This window comes from Aythya marila (genome assembly GCF_965140915.1).
Source record: "Aythya marila genome assembly, chromosome: 15".
Lineage (NCBI taxonomy): Eukaryota > Metazoa > Chordata > Aves > Anseriformes > Anatidae > Aythya > Aythya marila.
Window position 1 is genome coordinate 12,961,195 of NC_139056.1, and position 18,537 is coordinate 12,979,731.

Below are 18,537 nucleotides of genomic sequence, written 5' to 3' on the forward strand. Positions count from 1 at the left end.
CGCGGGCACTTCCCGGCAGCGCAGGGTCAGGCTGAAGGAGCCCCAGGCGCCCTCACCCCTTCCTCAGCCTTGCCCTCCGTGGGTCACACTCGCCAAGTGGGTGCCAGGGGTGCGTTTTTGGCAAAACCAGCCCAAATCGTGTGTTCACCATCATCAGCATCATCTTCCTCCTCCGAGGGGGGAGGCCAAGGGGAGACGGAGGCTGCAGCCTGGTGCATAAAATAAAATTAAAATTAAATAAATAAAATAAAATAATGAAATAAAAATATTTTATTTATTTTATTTTTATTTATTTTATTTATCAAAGCACCCCAGCAAGCCTTTGGGAGCAGCACCAGCAGAACACAAGCCCGCCAGTTCATCCCACACCAGGCTCCCAGCCTCCTTACTCGCGGGCTGAAAAGTAAATAAATACAGGCATTAATAAACAAAAGGAAAACAAAAGCAAGCCCTGCTGCTCTCACATACTTGGCGGGCTCCTCAGGCCAGCCTGCTTTCATCTGCGCCCCCGGCGCTGGTGTGGGACGTCCTGTTTACGAGCGCTGCAGCTGGGGCTGCTCCTGATAACTCCCGGTACCTTTTGGAGCAAAACCATGTTGGGACACAGCGGGAGGACAAGCCTGGCTTGGTGGGGACATCTCACCACATAGGGACCTCTCTGTGACACCGCCGTGCCCCAGAGATGCTCCAGCACTGTGCCAAAGGCTTCCCCATCTCCCCCAGGGAGGATTGCAGCATCACGGGTGGAGAGTGAGGCTCTGCATTAGTCATTTTTGCTGCTCTCTCACCTCCCTTTTTTTTTTTTTTTTTTTTTTTAATAATAAAACTTGTATTTGGGTCACTCAGTGTGCTGGATGCTGTGTGAGCTGCTGCTTTCCCAGCTGGCTCGCAGAGGCTTTTCGCTGGGGACTCGTGTTTGCGCTGCGATGGGATGAGCACCAGTCCTGGCAGCAGCCCCAGCGAGAAATATTTGTGAATCAGGATGGGAAGGGATGACGGGAGATGGAGAGCCTTGTGTGAATCCTCTCCAAGCTCCACTTCCAGCCGCTCTGGCCAGCAAATGGGGAACATTTGTGGGAAACGAGCGTAAAAGTGGCCAAATCACAGAGCCCAAACAACACACACAGCCATCTGGCTGTCCAATCCACCTGGCTGTCATCTATCGACCTGAATTTGGGACCTGTGCATCCCAGCACTGGGATGGGTGAACCCTTGGATGGGACAGGAAAATGTCCCCTAAAATCCCCCGCTAGCATCTGCAGTCTTGGTGGGACGGGCTGGAAAGCCGAGGGCAGCCAGCCCCCAAAGCAGCTTCCCCTGAAGCTTCCCCTTCCTACTGCTTCCCACCCTGTATCCCTCAAAGATGAATTAAAAAAAAAAACACCCCCAAACCTTCCAAAAATGTGTTCTTCTCCTGCCTTCTAAGACCGGCTGTGTCCCTGTCCAAACCAAGTCCCCTCCTGCCCCCCCACCCCAGGGTTCCCAGATCCTTGCTGCTTCTGGTTCCCCAGCCGTGCAGCGGGGCTGCCTCTGCTCCTTTGGCTGCTTGGCAGGGAGGAGGCGAGCGGGAGATGAATCGAGCATCTTAAACACAGCTGGAAGCACTTCCCACAGCACTGCCGGCCAAAGCTGTGGGACTGCTATATGGCCCTGCTGCCGGCTCCTTTGTCCTCATCCTCCTCCTCTTCTTCCTCCTCCTCAGTGTGTGTGTGTCCCCCTCCACCCTCCCCACACTGCGATGGCTTCACTGGGGGCACCGTGCTGGGTTTGTGCTCGTCCCCAGTGGGTACAGGGGACTGAAACCACAGTGACACTGCAGGTGATGCTCGGCCACATCCTAGGGACTGCCCTGCACTTTTCCCGAGAGCCAAAACATAAAAGACATGAGCGCAGGTGCGTCATGGCCAACACAGGCCCCACTGTGGTCAGCACGGCCATATCCTGTAGGGTCCTAAGCACACATCAGCGCAGGGAGCCCCAACCCCAGCAGACACTGGGCATTTTGGGGCACACAGACTGATTTAGAAGCCCCTTGGGGAGCAGGGGCTGGAGCAGCCCATCCGTGCAGCAGCCCCACACAGCTGCGTTTGGAGCAGCTCATCTGCGTGCCTGGTGATTTATGGGGTAAGAGCATCCATCCCACCCCATCCCATCCCAGTCTGTGGTGTTCAGCTGGTGGGAAGAGGAAGGGGGTGGGTGGGAGAAAAGCTTCTCACCACCAGCATCTGCAACACCTCCCAAAGCCCCTGCACAGACCCGGGAGGGATTAACAGCCTGTCCTGAGGGCTGAGCAGGGATTTTCACAGGGCTCTCTGTGAGAAACAGCCTGCCCCAAGCTGCTTTAAGGCAGGACCCTTCCCGACTGCAGCTCCAAGATAAACCACCGTGTGATCCCGCATACAGAAATAGAGACACGAGGCATGGACAAGAAAGTCCTTCTGCTCCTGCTACCACCCAGCCCCTCTCCCCACACTGCATACGATGGCACAGCACCATGCCCAGCTGCTCTATCACAGTGTCTGGACCCGTGACACGAGGTGGCTGCATCCAGGCTCTCCTCCTCCCCTGCCCGGCCACCCCAGCAGGCAGGAGGTTGCCAGTAAATGTGCGGGGAGGTCACAGCCTCTGCTCCACGGTTTGTGCCCCACGAAGCTGCAGAGGAGCCCTGCAAAGCCCCCAGGAGCTGCCGCCTCTCCCCTTGCTCCTCCTGTGGCTGCCTCTGCTTCAAACCCTTCTGGCTGCCAAGAACAGGACTTCAGCATCCCCATGCGGTCAGACAGATCTGTTTCTCCCCATTTAGGCTTTGCTCTCAGCTGTTCAGGCCCAGAGGGCTCCCAGCTCTGCTCCTTGCATCCTCTGCCATGCAAGGGGAGGCCGCTGAGCTCCCGAGAGCATCTGTGAAGGGGTGACGGGGTCAGGCCTCAGGGACAGGCGTGCTTCAGAAAGGATTGCAGAGGACAAGGTGCAATTTTGGCTGCTCACTGGATTTCACTGGGCTGGGAAATGCGAGAATCACAGCTCTGGTGGGACCCAACAGAAGGAGAACCACGGATCCAGCTCTCAGGTGTGGTTGGTGGAAGAAATTGGGCAAATGCAGCCTCAGCCTTGGCACACACACTGCCATGGGCAGCAGGAGTCACCACCCAGCCGCTGACTGGGGACAGGGGCATGTAACTGGTCCCAGCAGGCACACAGCAGCCACCAGCGTGCTGCCTTTCCAGCACAGAACAGCCGCCAAGCATCCCCTCCTGGAGGCACCGCTCCTGTCGGCACAGCTCAGCACACGCCAGTAACAAAGATCTTTGAAAGCATCTCCCCGGGGCACCCCTCCCTCCCTTATCTCAGAGGTCGGAGATCTAACAGCCCACTACTGAAGGCTGATCAGAAGGCGAGGTTTATTCAAACACATATTTCACCCCGGCTCCCGGGGGAGAAGGGAACCTGTGTAGGAGGGCGCGTGAAGCCTGTGGCTGCGGGCACGGCCGGCTGGAAAGCACTGGGAAAGGTCACCAGGCTGGTGGCCTCGCATGTTCCCATCCCCGGTGGGAGTCTGTCAACCTGGTAAAATATTTACGTGCTGACTCTGGTGGGGGCTTTATTCTCCTTCATGCTGTTGGCTTCCCTTGGCTGCTCCAAGCCCCCTGTGCCTCAGAGCGGGTTTAATCAGCTCAGGGCAGGGGGCGCAGGTGGAAGGCACAGGTTCCTCCATTAGGGGGAAAAATAAGGGGGGAGGCTGGTCTGTCAATTATTAGTGAGGGGAGGAAAACTGGTTTCTGTTGAGATTCACACGAGGGTGAAAGGGGCAGCAAAAAGCCATCGGTGTTTCTGCACCATACTGATGGGTTCGTGACCATGGGAGTGGGTTTCAGTCTAAATACACACGGTGCTTAATGAAATACAGAATTAACAGAATGAAACCCTCACACCAGTCTGGCCCGCCAAGGGAGTGGGATAAGTCCACGTACAACCTGGGGGAGCGGAGCAGGGCAGGACACCAGCACAGAGAAGGGTGCACAGGCCCTGCTGCTCCATCATCCATGGGGCCGAAGGCAGCCAGCCCTCAGACCAGCAGTGCCACATGGTGGTGACATCCAGGGATGTTAGCCTGGTCCTTACAGCAGCACCAGGTAATTTGGGATGTAGACGAGTCCCTTCATTCGACTGACTCAGGCAGAAAACATCAAGACAGACACTACGGATGGGCTCATTTCTGAAGCAGGATTAGTGCAACTTTCCCCCGGAGGGAACATCTGCACAGCTCCTTTTTCTTCAGAGGGCTGGTTTTGAAGCTGTCTGGTTCAATTGCAACAATCCAGAGTTCAAATCGAATCAGAAATGCCAAATTCTGAGTTCTAACAGCAACCAGATTAGGCTGAGGGCTGCAACCAGAGAAAGCAGCCCTGCCAATACACCTGCACAGACTTAACGTCACAAAAACATTAGCAGGACTGACACTAATGCTTCGATTTCTGTAGTAAAGGACGCTCATGCTCCTGTTCTTTCAATTCCCTAGCAGCTATGAGAATTCATGGACCTATTTCCTCCTGTCCTTAGCCCATGGATGTATCACTACATATGGGAGGTAATAAAAATTCAGGCAGGTTTACGAACTAGGGAAAGAATGTGAATCAATAAATAGGAACAGTGGTTTTATATTGTTTATTTTTAAAACATGAAACCCAAGCTGAATAGAAACCACAGAAATTACATTTAGTTCTTTTTTTTTCTTTTTTTTTTCTTTTTTTAGTATTTGCAAACCAAAAAGTTACAGTAAAAAATAGCTACATTACAATCAATAGAACTACAGAATTAAAAGTAAAGATACAAAAATGGGCTCAATCCTCTTTAACCCTCACAATTTAAAAACATTTTGGGTAAGTGCAGGAACTCTTCAAAGAAACTAGCAGGTTCAAAGTTTTAAAAAAAAATTATATATATTTATATATTATATATGTATATAAAGTGGTATGATATACAACCATTATGGTTAAGAAGAAAAAAAAAAGAAACAGAAAAGTTACAAAAAGGCCAGGTACATGTTCACCATTAGGTTTCTGTGCACAGTGTCCAAGAAAAAAAAAAAAAAAAGAAAACAACTTCCCTCTGAATGACGTGAATGAAACTCATGGGGCCTCCCGTTAACAAGGGACCTGAGGCACACGACGTGGCAGCTGGGCACCCGGCCCCAGCGCAGAGGATGATGAAAGAAATGAAGCTTTTCTGGGAGCCCAGTGCCCTCCTGCACAGAGGCCACTGGAGAAGTCTTCGTGGGAGATTAGAGGAGGAAGAGGAAGGAAGGAGTTTGGAATTGCATAGTGAGGAGCAATGTGGTATCAAATCAGAGCACCTAGAGCTTCATGCTACAGTTAGCCTCTTTAGGAAAGGAGTATTTTGAACTTTCTGGTTGTACATCAATTTATGTTCCACTTTGTTCACGCACGCAGCCACAGGGGCTGGGTGAGCACCCGGCAGCTCGGGGCCACCGGTGACCCATCCCTTCTCTCTCCCAGCTGGGCAACACACTCACCATCACGGCTCGGCAGGAGATCCCACTGTTCCCCCCAAAAGCACGGCCCGCTCGTTAGCCATCTAGGAACTGCTACCAAAGCATCCCACGCTTCTGCTGGGCCTCCTGGAAGGACTAGAGGGAAGCCATCCATCGCACGCACACAGATCACTTCTGGAAAATGAGAGTAGTTGGTGATGAAAGAAGCCACCTGGCCAAAGGTACAGATTAAGCCTGGTCGGGTCCCCGCTCTCAAGGTATTAGATCTACTCTTTAGTATCTGCCTGGAGGCCTTCTCCCCTCCCACCCGGAGGTGTTCAGTGAGTTACTAACAGATTTATTTGCCAGGGGAAGACCCTGGCTTGGTCCCTATGTAGGAAGTACTTCAAAGACCCCTCCCTACCTAAGGAGAAACCCACCCACCTAATCTACGCCTCGATCAGGTGGGGTGGCTCTAAGCAACAAGCCAAGACACTGCTCTCTTCTTCAAAGGGCTCAGCACGCAATTTCAGCTGCTGGTGGAAGGCGGGACCAGAAGTTAACGTGGGTTTATCCACAGGGGTATCTGTACCTTGCTCGCACGGGTATCCACGCGCTCCTGCCTGCTGTCACCCCGCAGTACCAAGAGCTCTCACGAGCGATGGCTAAGCAGCCCCCCGAGAAGCTGTTTACTCTCAGAAAGGCCAAGCTTTTCATGTGAACACTACATAGTTTTTAGGGAACTGCTATGGAAATCCTGACTTGGGATCACTGAAATCCCCATGCACTGTGTCCTCCTCAAAGCACTCAAATGAACATCCTTGCATCTTGGCTGAGATGACTGTACACGGAAAATTAACACCTATCAAATGGAGAGAACTTAAAAAGGACAGGAGGGGAAGGGAGCACTCCATCCTTCACATTTGGGTACATGGATGCACGCTAAAAATCTTAGCTTGAACCCTTTTATCAGCACATAAAATGAACTCAGTTTAATAGTACATACAGGATACAAACACTACAGTTATATTCCCAAGACAGCACAAGAAATTCACAGCCAAGTCTTGATTTGATTTCCTTTACAATTACAATGCAGTCTTGAACACTGGACGCAAGAGTCCAACATGCTATTTACATTTCACATTGTGGAGATGTTCGTGTGCTTGGAAGAGTTCTCAGTTCCAAAAGAAAAAGTCATTCACACATGATGATGCAGTGGAAATAAACCAAGCCAACCAGACAAGCCAATGACCACATTTGTGCTTCTGAAAAAGTAACATGAAGTGTCTTCACCGATGCAGTCACCTTCGACCGGACAAGCCGCCTTCCCTGTTGCAGTCAGTGAGGTGTCCAGAGGCCAATCTCAGCTCCCCTGACTCCTGGACCCTTTTTGATAGCGACCAGTAACACGATTCATGTTCTGATAAGGTCAGCTGGGACACGCCAAGCGATACGGCCTCAGCGCTTTGTCACATTAAGAACAAAGACACACAATGGAAGAGAGAGAGGTCTCTACAGCTTTCCCTCCTATAGCTCGAAGAGTTTGGACTCCCTCAACCATGAATGCCATCCAGAACAGATGAGTCTTCGCCAGATAGCACCTGCTGTTCACCCGAGAGGGAGGCACAGAGTCTGGGAGATCTTGGCTTTTCCAAAGTCCACTCCTCAGACAAAGTGTGACCGTATGGATGAGACTGATTGCGTCGCAGCCATAAGAATAGGCAAAGGCCATCTGTTCTTCAGCAGATCCACTCAGACCAGCCTGCAGAAATGCCACACTGTCACTCAAAGTTCCAGTAAAAATAAAAAAAGGAAAAAAGGAAAAAGAAAAAGTACTAACAACAGTAATAAAACAAAACCAAACCGTTTGTCTGTGTTTCCTATCCAGCGCTCTGCACAGCATGCAGCGGGGCAGCAGAGTTCCAGGATGCTTTACAAAAGTGCAATATCCATGTCAAGTAAAGGAAGTGCTGGCTGGACAAAAGTACACAGCTCACACTGCAGTCATGTTATGCTGGCCTCCAGAGAGCAAAACGTCATCTCCATAACATTCTTTCCAGTTATATTTTGAAGTCACAGAGCACATATCTCCACATCCGTGCCTTGCTGCAAGCCCCAAACGTTGTCAGAAGCTGTTCTGGGTGTTACGAGTGACTACGCCAAGCCTTGGAAGGAAGCAGGTCAAGGTGGCTGCTGCGTTAGGTGCTGCAAACAGGAGGCATGGGATCCCCATGCCCCTGCTGGCACAGACAACGCCACTGTGGCAATTTGGATCCAACCCCTCCCAAAATGCAATCGCATCCATATTCAGGATGCTTTCTGTATACAGCAATGTCAGTATACAGAAGCACCTGTCCTCACAGGGTTCCCCACACCCTCCAGCCTTCAAAACGCTTGCCTTCAATGAGCAGAATCCGGCCACAGATTTTAGGGCAACTTCCCTACAAGCGACAGCCGAAGTAGCAATCTGGGCACACCCTTGCAGGGACAGATGACGGCAGAACAATTTGTTCTTAGTAAGCATTGTATGGCTCTTGCTTCTTTCGTCAAAGCGAGGGGAAGGTTCAGTCCCCCCTGGATAGCAGTTGCATACTTTGGGCCCTGCAAGCTAACCATGCCACGTGCTTGCGCGCCTGGGGTCTTCTGGTAGGCTTTAAGACAGGGTGGAAAACCTGGTGCTCGAGAGCCACAGAAATCCCTCCATACAACCTGTGGCTGTGTTTCCCTGCCCTTGTTATTTGATAACACCGAGGTATGTTTCAGTGTGAAGCCCATCAAATGTGTCTGAAAGGCCTAGTCAGTCCTGAGCAAGAAAATCCTGCTTCCACAGATTTACGGTGAAGTGTGAAGTTTTCTCCCAAACCTTCTCTTCCTGGCTGCGCGGTGCCTTGTCTTCCCTTTCTCCCTCACTCCTTTGAATGGTACAAGCTGGCCTAGAGCTTTTTGTTCTGTTAGTGGTTTATCTTCTTAAGAGGAGCTCAAAGCTTGCTTTCCACAGAGCTGGTACCCTTTGAGAGCAAACACCATCATTGCGAGGAGCAATCCTTACCTCACTGCAAGAAGGCAACTGACTTGATTAAAGGCAGATTGGTAGATTTTGCGCCCCGTACAGCAAATGTGGGGTAAATGGACACCAAGCCTGAACGTCACTGACGTGAAGATTAACTGCCTCTGCCAATGGCTCAACTCCAGTTTGAGGGATATTTCCCACTTTATTTCTTCTGCCAGTTATTCAATATCATGCTCAGCAGCCACACTGAGATGCTGCTGCTCAGAGGTTAAAAAACGAAAACAAAAAACAACAACAGAAGGAACATCATAGTTTCCCTACTGAAAGGCCAGTACTCTACAGTACTATTAGCTGCCCAAGAGGCAGTCTGCTTTTCCAGTAGGAAGTGGTCAGTGTCCTTTGGAGCACTGCTCTTCAGTGGAAAGTACAGCACCAATGGAGGATGTTGCCCTTTGCAGGCACCCAGCTGCCCCTTTGCAAGCCTTGTTCTAGCTCATGCCTAGAAAAATGCCTACATGTGCCTGAATGTGGTCAGATAGTGGTTAGCAATGTGCCTTGAAAAACAAAAACAAATAGAAAAAAATATGTTCTGACAGTTACAATGTTCTCCAAATGCCCAAATGATGGCATTTGTGTTTCTGATTCCGGAGCACAGAAGATATACTGAGGATTTTGTGAGTTTGTTAGAACTGAGGCTCCAAAAAACTTTCTTCAGTGCCAGTTCAGCAACCCTGTGCTGTAAACTGTGATTTAAAAAAAAAAAAAAAAAGAATAAAAAAAAGAAAAATAAAGTCCACCAGAGTTCACAGGTCACTCCTGCAGGGAGTTTGCATTTGCTATAAATCCATTGGTGCTTGCAGTCCCTCTTGCTTTTGTAAGCTGACTGTCCCATAAGACCTAATATCAGAGAGCTGAAAATCTTTAGTGCAAAAAAAAAAAAAAAAAGCACAAAAAAAACCCAACCATAAAGTCTTACAAGTTCTTTTCCTGGAAAAGTTTGGCACCAAGTGGGTGGTAGCTGGCTCCTGTTTGTTCTGTGTGTTGGCCTCATAAAAGCAGCACCGAGAATGCCATCTGCAAGTACCTGGGTTTCCCTGGTGGAGCAGAGAGGTCAGGTTCAGAGCAATGGACCGGGTACTTAGGTGGTGCTGTGACCCCCTGCTCCTCCTGGAGAATTCACATGCTAGATAGAGTGGGAAAGAAAACAGCACTTTCTTAATTGATTTTTTTTTTTTTTAAGTTACCATGCTAGTGGAGTGGTTTTCTCTAGAAAAGAGCCACAGGCTCACAGATTACAGTGGATATACAGTGACACCAAGAGGCAGGGGTTTCCCACCTCCCTCACACAGGGCCCTGGACCAGAGGACTCCCCCCAGGCTGCTGTGCATCGGCTCAGCTTCCCCTCGTCATTCGCTAGTCACAGACACCGAAACTCTTCCTCTTCAGCGTTTGACAGACTGAGCAGCTCTGCTGATCTCACTGCAGAAGTAAGAAGATCTACCACCATCTTTCACCGCATCCCTCTGAGGAACAGAAGGGGAAAAAAAAATGGGGGCAGAAGATATTCACCAACATTTTCTATTGGGCTACTCTGTTAAAGCTGGCCCCAGGCAGCTGGAATTCAGGACAGGATGGTAACCTCTTGGTTGCTTGCCTGCACGTGCTTGCTCTCTCTCGCACATCAGGTACAGCAAAGTGAAGGCTTAAATTCAAAAGGGGCTTCCACTCCAGTAGGCAGGTACCAGGTTGGAGGGGTGGTCTGGGCTGGAGAAACAGGAGCTGCACTGGATTTTGGGCAGAACAGCAGGATGGTTCTTCGAGGACAGCACAGGGGCACAGCAGTTGGCACATTGTTTTGTCTGACTGCACATGTGGGTTTTCTTGTTGTTTTGTTTTTGTTTTTTTTGCCTTTTTTTTTTTTTTTTTTGCTTTAGCTTTTTCATTTTAATGCACGCTGCCAGCATCTGGACGAGGTTGGTTGGTGGCGAGGTATTTGGCTCTCATGCTGGAGGTGTACTGGAGGAAGACAAGAAAAGAAAACAAAACACAAACAACAGAACAGAAAAGTCAGTCATAATGACTAATGTAAACATGGAACGACAGACTACAACCGCCTCCCAGCATAAAATGGTCTGTATTTACTGCATATCAAGGAGCTGCTGGCTTGGTCTGACAAGGAAAATTGCAGAAATTGTTGAGTAGCCAAGTCTGAGTAACATACTGTCAAGCCTGTTGCAAGGTTGCTGGTCAGGTCAGTGCAGATGGGCTAATGATTTAACCAAGCTCTCGATGGAGAAGGAAATCCAACAGTCATTGAGTCCAATTATGCCATATTTCACTTGGGAGAAGAGAGGGAAATGGAAATGATGCAGATGTAAAAACCCAGCACATACCTTCGTCCTCAATTAGTCAGGTTGCCAGAAAAAGGAGGTTGAAAAGGAAATGGAAATAAAGTTCATTGCATTTTACTGCAACGAGGGCATCAGAAGACTGCATGTGACGCAGATGGACAGTTTGAAAGGAAAGTGTGGAAGAATGAATCTTTGTGAGCAATTTATGCCTGAGAAAGAAGAGACCCCCGCCAGAACGGCAACAGGTTGCCATCCCACAAGACGAAATTAGCTAACAGTTATCAGATGGTTAATTATCCACCAATGGCTTGGGATCCAGCCTGCGTACCACGCAGTGGTAGACAAGATTCCAGCCTGGGGGTGAGAAAAGAAATTCACAAAGATAAGAGGTGCCTTTGGTTTGGGGGTTGTTTTCTTCTTTTTTTATTCCAAGCAAGGTAATCCAAAACAGTTCCCAGAAACTACAAGGGGAACATACGCCATTCAGTTTTGACTACTGAGCTGAAAAGCATGCAAATCACACACCGCAGTAAGAACAAAAGTCTTTGTCTTTTTATGCCAATGTGTTCAATGCCTTCATCATGACCATGCTACTGCTTCTGGGATTCTGCTACCATGATACTAACTACCAAGCAATGAGGACAGGTATTTTTCTCCTCTTTTTATACCAGCAAGAGCTTGAATAATTCTATAATATCCATATCTTACTTCCCAAGAGTGCTTTTCAGCATACCGACTTTTTATCACCTTTAAAATTGTACCACGTGAAATAGCCAGTTAAGCTGGCAAAGAGACAAGTGAAAGGCAGTTCCCCACCAGGAGGCAGGATTTATCTTGCGTGCTGGGAAGGAACATTATGAGGCATCCTTAGGCTCTCAAAAGCTCAGATATTCAAAGGGGTTTTCAGAGAGTTAACGGTATTTTAATCAGTTTTCCTTCAAAGACCAAACCTGGCTGAACCTCTGCACAATAGAAGAGAGAGACTGCTCCTTTAGCAGGGCTGACCCTACCAGCACAAGATGAAGACACCTGAGGCTTATTTGCACACTCAACTTTTAGTGTCTTCCATAATTGGAAAACTTTCTGCAGAAAATGGATCTTAATATAAAACTCTGGCCCAGAAATGGCATCTATATTTAGAAGACAAAGGGTCCATATGTTCTTTCTCTTTTTCAGATGTAATTTTTGCCACTGAGAAAGAAAAAGTAGAAAATACCAAGCTGAGCCGGTTGAACTGTATATTCTATACAGTTTATGAAGTATGATTACTGTTTCAGAAATGAAGCTTAGGGCATTATTAAAACATATGGGACTAACCCAACAGGCTCAAAGAAGCTTAGAAGTCAAAGAGCTTTCTCATGATAAGTAGGACACATTTCAGATAGAATCATGCTGAAATTACCAGCCAAGCATCATGCTAAAAAGAGGGTCTTCGAAGGCATTCGATTGCTCATTTTCCATTTGTATTCTATATGTGAAGTGTCAGAGGAGATGAGTATGAACACAGAACTTGCAGTTGCTAAGCTTTTTTAAGAAGTACTTAGAAAAAAAAAATCAAGGATCATGGAAGGTCATTGTGCATCTTGCTAGACAAATCATAGATTCAGCACACAACCTGCAGCATCAACTTTCTTTAGAACATTACAAATCAAGGAAGGCCAATTGATGCATTTCAATGATGTACAAAGTACACTCATTGTGGAGGGAGAAGTTGAAAAGAATTTGCTCCTTCCTCCTCCAAGAAAAAAAACACATATGATTGTTTAAGAGTCACTGAAACAAAGTAATCAAGATTACGAGATTTGGACAGTCAAGCAGAGAGCATTTTACATTCAAACCTACCTGCAATCCACCACAAGGAACAAATCAAGACTCAATAGTCAGAGTTAGGGCTGATGTTCTCTCCTTAACGCAGGATTTTTGCACCTTTGAACCTTTTCCCATTACAGTTTGAACCAGTTACTCCTTCTGTTAAAGTATAATTTTAATGACCATGAAAAGTACGGTTGAAAACTGGAAGCAGAGAGCTAACACTTCTGCACACCCTTCATGAGCAGCACAGCTCTACAAGCATGCACTGAATCTTTTGTCACTGAGTTAGGTTCACTGCATGAATGTTTTGCTCCATATGCTGTTGGCAGTCTCTCGCCCAAGTCCTTCAGTCCTCTGCTGGGAAGCAAAGGAAAGATGCTGTGAAATACACAGATCCCTACATCCGGACAGGCCAATAGATGAAGATGTATCAGCACAAACTTGCCAGTCACATGGATATGAAATCAAAATATATTATCCACAGTTAAAATAGCTTTAGACTTCAGTTCCTTTAAAAAAAAAAATAAAGAAAGACTTCTAAGCCTGAGCACACTAATTCAGAGCTCAGGAGGTCTTGGTCCCTGCTTGGAGGTAACCTGGATACAGTGCCTGACACAGCCATAAGGTACACAGTTGCATTTAGTTTCCTTTAAAGAGGAGCTTTCATAGAAGGATAAAGAACATGCACAGTGCATTGATTCTTCCCGTACTCTCAGTGCCCAGGTGCCTATATGCCCTCTTGTACCTTTCTAAACTCATCACAGATGACAGGACCTTCACCACGCTGTTAGCTCCCCTGAGCTGAGCACCTAACAGCCTTCTTGCCACGTCTCCAGGTGTCTCGTGTTATTCCACACAACACACCTCTCAGTCACTTACCAGTCAGCTAGGACAAACACAGCTGATTGCACGCAAGTTTATTTTTGCATTTCTTAAAAGAAAGAGTCTCTCCTTCACATTTAGCCTTGTTGAGGGCATAAAAACTTTGATAGGCATAATTTGCCAGCACATAAAAGTTAGGTGCTTAACACATGTAGCCTGCATACAAAAGTATCACTGGTTGCAAAAGCTAATACAAATTAATAAGAATAATCAGTTAATTGTAGAGATCATAAATTCTACCAAGTCCTGTGAACTGTGCAGATCATGAATACTTCACTGCTAACTGAGCTACGCTGGAAGATCACTTACCACGTGAAACCATGACTCCAAGTAAAAACCATTTACTGTTTGTGGTTAAAAAAAAACACATCTCTCTTTGGCTACCCTGACTTTGATTTCCTGCCAGAGCTGTTCAGGTAAGCCAATAAAGACCAAAGCTTCTGGAGTCAAGTTCTTAAAAGCTGATCCACCTCTCAAATAGCTACAGCACAGTAAACACACAGGGTTTGGTATCATTATGTATGGGAGGTACAACGTGGAGGGAAACAGCCAATTCCAGCCAGTGGGTTCTGAATTCAAAGGGACTTAAGTTTTCCAAGTCAAAAGAACAGAGCTTCTGTTTGTTTTGTTTGTTTTTAAAGTCTTGGAAAGAATGCGATGGCTTTTTCTTAGCCCTGCAGACAGCCACATTAAACTCTGGGTGTGACCTTAGGTAAACAGAAGACAGTGAAGTCTGAAATGAGGTCATGTTCCAGCCCAGAGGGTATCTCAAATCCAGAATGAAGACTAGATTTTTTTCCCCCCAGACAATATTTTATTGGATAGACCCATAAACAGTTTTCTAGCTTTGCTACGATACCACCTGCAGGAACTAGAAAGCAGAAAAGACACCACAAGCCCAAGAGCAGTCTTTACAAGACTTAAGAAAGTTGTGACCCTTTCAAGGGTGCTAGCACCATGCTTCAAGGCAAGTTTGTGTTCATGCACCATGGGAGAAGGCACCAAGACACCCAACTCAGACAGCACACCTCCCAGCACATCACAAGGCAGGCAGACAAATGGCACGAGGCAGCAAGAAGGCAGACCAAGCAGCAGCGTGACAGAAAGGAACCCAATGCGAGGCTAAGTCCCAACAAGAACAGCAGAAATGGAGGAACAGCAGCTTTATGGACGTGTCTTTCTGGGAACAGACTGTAAGATACGGGCCTTTGGCTGCATGGGCCAAAAACAGCAGGCCTTTATTCCAACTGGAACCAACACCTTCCAGCTGTGGCTGTGGCTCCCTTGGTGGAGCACGCTGTCCTTTACACCAGGTGAGTTGCATGGGTGTTGTAATTATACCTGTATTCAACCAAGCTAAAAACTACAAGGCCTAAGGCAGACCAGCTGCTCTTCTCTGTCTGCACGTGGCTTCCTCATGGACCACCGTGAGGGAGGACACACTGGCTACCTTGGAGAACACCAGCAACAGCAGCACGTTGGGAGATCAGACGGTGAAATGATGCTAAGAGGGCCCTGTTCAGAGCCGATGGGAGATGGATGGAATGAATTGGACACACACAGATCAAACAAAACAGTAAAAAGGTTTGGAAATAGAATGAAATAGATCTTAGTGCTCGTGTCTGGACCCTTCAGGATTTTTTTTTTAAACTTACTCCTTTCTGACTTTAAATGTGAGGATAAAAGGAGGAGCTGCACACAGATCTAACAGGCATTGAAACAACTCTTTAGGACAGGTCACCATCATCAGCTAGGATTTTTCAACAGATCAAAAATCCTACTGAGGAACTTAAAGCATGTGGCAGATACGTATCTGTGGTTGTGGGCACATGCTTTTATAACCAGTCAATACAAAGAGGACAGCAGCAGGGCTCAGAGTTTGCCAAAAAGTTGAAAAAGACACCCTGTCCTGACCGAAAAGCTGCTAGATTGGTTCTTGATAGAAAATGGCTTCTTGGGATGGGAGAACTTCTGTGCTGCATTTGAAGTGCAACATTATTTGTGCATTTAAGCAGGGCTCAGTACTAAGTGTTCAAGCTGTTCTCCAGCGTGGGCTCTGATTTAAAGCAGCCGTGAGCTAGCCTTTAGGAGGCACGGGCCTCTCCAACCATCACATCGTGCACCAGAAGCCCTTCCAAGGTTAATAATGTTCCTTGAGTCTGCACCAGAGCACAACTAAGTAACTTTAACCCTTGGCAGGAGGGAATGGGGTGGGAGGTGCAGAGGAAAGGAATGTGAAGAAATAAAAGGCACTGGCCTGGGATAAACAGTGCAGGGATGACAGGAGTGGTTGGGAGTGGAGAAGGGGTTGAGCAAGAAGGACCTTTTTTTCCAGTACCTGTTCCATTTGCGGGCGCTGTTACCAGTATGTCCGTGCACTGTCCGAGGGCTTAAGCTGCCAGCTCATATGGCTGCTACTGTCCATGGCAGCCAAATACAACTGTGATGACGCAAGAAAGAGAGAAAAAGAGAGTGCAGCCTCAACGTGCATGAAAAACACAGTGCAAGCAAGTGAAACGCTGTGGTGCGTGTCGGTGACAAGGTGGTCTCTACAACCCTAAGGGGATAGCCCTGTGGCAAGAAGGAGAAAACAGAAGGAATGAGAGGAGGGAAAAACAAACAAACAAACAAAAAGCCAGGAAAAGTAACGGACAAACAATGCAGCAGGATCATCACATCTTAGTTTTCACCATCTGTTCTCAGAAAGAAGCTAAATGGAATATATCAGCTCTGTCCACACACTGGGCATACCCTGCTGAGATGGTTAACCCCCTCCTCCTCCCTCCCAGAAGGAGGCAGGGACATGCACATTAATATTCGCTTTTTATCGCTCTCCTTCTAACAGATAAGTTGCTACAAACAGGTCCTGCAAGTTCTTCTGCTTCCATACAGCCTCAGAAATCTACTGTGGAGAGCTGTGAATAGAAAACCAAACAAAAAAAAAAAAAAAAAAAAAAAAAGAGCAAAAACAAACACACAAAAAAAACCAACCAAATAACAATAAAACAGAAAATCCCCCTGTCCCCTGCTGCCTGTCTGTACAACACGGTAGCAAACAGTATTTGACTTCTCTTCACTGCCCATTTACTATCAGCACATCCCTCCAGAAAAGACATTGATGTTACAGTCCATTCCTTGCTTCACCTAGGCAGAAGCTCCCCTTGTCTATAGGAGCAGGGATGCTCTCTCCTCCTCCAGCTCCTACACTTCCCTACAGACCGTATTGCTGTCTGTCAAGTCAAGTTCCTCTGGAAAAAAAAATAAATCTCGTAAACCTCAAAAAATAAACCTCTTCTCAGAAGCCAGCCTAAAGGCACCAGGACACCAGGACTCACATCCCCCTTCAGGGTATTAATGCTACTGAAAAACCAGGGAATGTCTTGCATAACTGCAGCCCCCGTGGAAAGGAGCGTGCTTTTTCAGAAGCACGAGAGCTGTAGGGGAAGGGGAGGCAGGACCTTGGCCTACAGACACTGAACGAACATATGCCTTGGCAGGCCTAGAGGCAGGAAATGGCAGTGGAAAAGCAAGCTCTTGCCATACTGTACTGTGTGCGGCACGTCAGCTCCTCCCGCGGACTGTCGCGTTGCTGAGAGCAGATAATGCTACCAGAGGTTGTGGTTCACAACACCAGGGATTGGGAAAAACCATCTGTATTTCTAAGAAGGCTGCAAGAAACCTGGCAACCTTCCAGTTTTCGTCTTTCTCTACGGTGAGATGAACTGGTCATTTTGAAGTGAAAACATGAATGTGATGTCCCCCTTCCCACCACAGTTCCTACTCCATCCTCCAACATCCTCCCCATGACTTTGAATCGTGCACCACTGAGTGTATTTTCTTTACCTATACCTGGAGACTAGCTGCTGATTAAACATGCTACTACTCATCCTCTGTAATCACACCACCAAGTTAACGAGCACTGCGATGGCATGTTCTCCAGGTTCTGGCGTAAGGTTCACAGGATCCAGTGAAGGAGAGCAAGATTCATCTAGTTCTTACACATACATGAAGGCATGCCCATGTTTTATCCAGCACACCGAAATGGCTACCAGGCCACTCCAAATATCAAAACCTTCCATGAAAGTGTTTTTTTTTTCTTTTTCTTTTTTTTTTTTTTTTCCCTCCGTAGGAAATTAAATACAAAAATAGATTCTAAAGAAAGTAAAAGAGTTGTGAAACAAAGATTTAAAAAAAAAAATCTCAACAGCAACAAAAAAATACAAATTTCATCCTACTGTCTCTTTAGGGCAGATTAAGGAGAGAGGTTCAGCAATAACTCTGAATTTACTGCTTTAACAAATTTCTTTGTAAACTTGAGGAACCAGTGCCACAGATAGCAAGAATACTGCATGCAAGTGAATCATCCTGCTGAAGTCACCCACCAAGACACTCATGCATTTCAGTGGTGGCAGGACTGGGCCCATAGGATTACCAGTGTTAACAGATTTAGTTTTATTATTTTTATGTGCAATGTCAAAAGTAGCAGAGTTGAGTTTTGTTCTCCATGGCAGGTGAGACACGGCTCGTCTATTCAAAGTGCTGCCATTTATGGGCCAGATCCTGTGCTTGGCTACACAACCAGCTCCCTTGAGAGTATACAGGAGTGGTAAATGTGTATTCCCCAAAGTTGCTGAAGCAGAGAGGAGCAGTAAAGAGAGACTTACTGAGGGAGGTGGGGACTCCCGGCCAATGAGCGGGGTATTCTCACAACGGGGGTTCTGGAAATTTGCATTCTGGCTCCTAGGAAAGGAAGACACACATGGTAATGGGGGTACGTGCCACACTTCTCTGGGGAAGGTCTCTGACAGAGCATACATCCCCCCAGCACTACTGTCTCCCTCAAAGCTTTTCTTACAGGCCAAGTGGATCCCCTTTTTCAGTTAAGGACATAAAACTAGCATTATTTTCCTCAGATTAAGCACTATCTTTACACTCGGAACAGCCCACACTGAATCATGTCAAATGATTTAAAAATAGGTTCGTGTGAAAAATCTGCC

General features: G+C 47.2%; 1 protein-coding gene across 4 annotated transcripts in view; it reads right to left on the reverse strand.

Annotated features, from left to right (window-relative positions):
• Positions 1–4,644: 4,644 nt before the first annotated feature.
• The window catches only part of TTYH3 (tweety family member 3), a 78,519-nt gene continuing 64,626 nt past the window's right edge, over positions 4,645–18,537 (reverse strand). For 2 of the 4 annotated variants that reach the window (XM_082772597.1, XM_082772596.1), the window contains 2 exons: positions 18,205–18,280; positions 4,645–10,511 (listed from right to left, as the gene is read on the reverse strand). In XM_082772597.1, the coding sequence (XP_082628723.1) occupies positions 10,440–10,511; positions 18,205–18,280 (148 nt within the window). In that variant the 3' untranslated portion in view covers positions 4,645–10,439. The remainder of the gene's footprint in view (positions 10,512–18,204; positions 18,281–18,537) is intronic. The other 2 variants (XR_014318541.1, XM_082772598.1) reach the window with 2 other exon arrangements.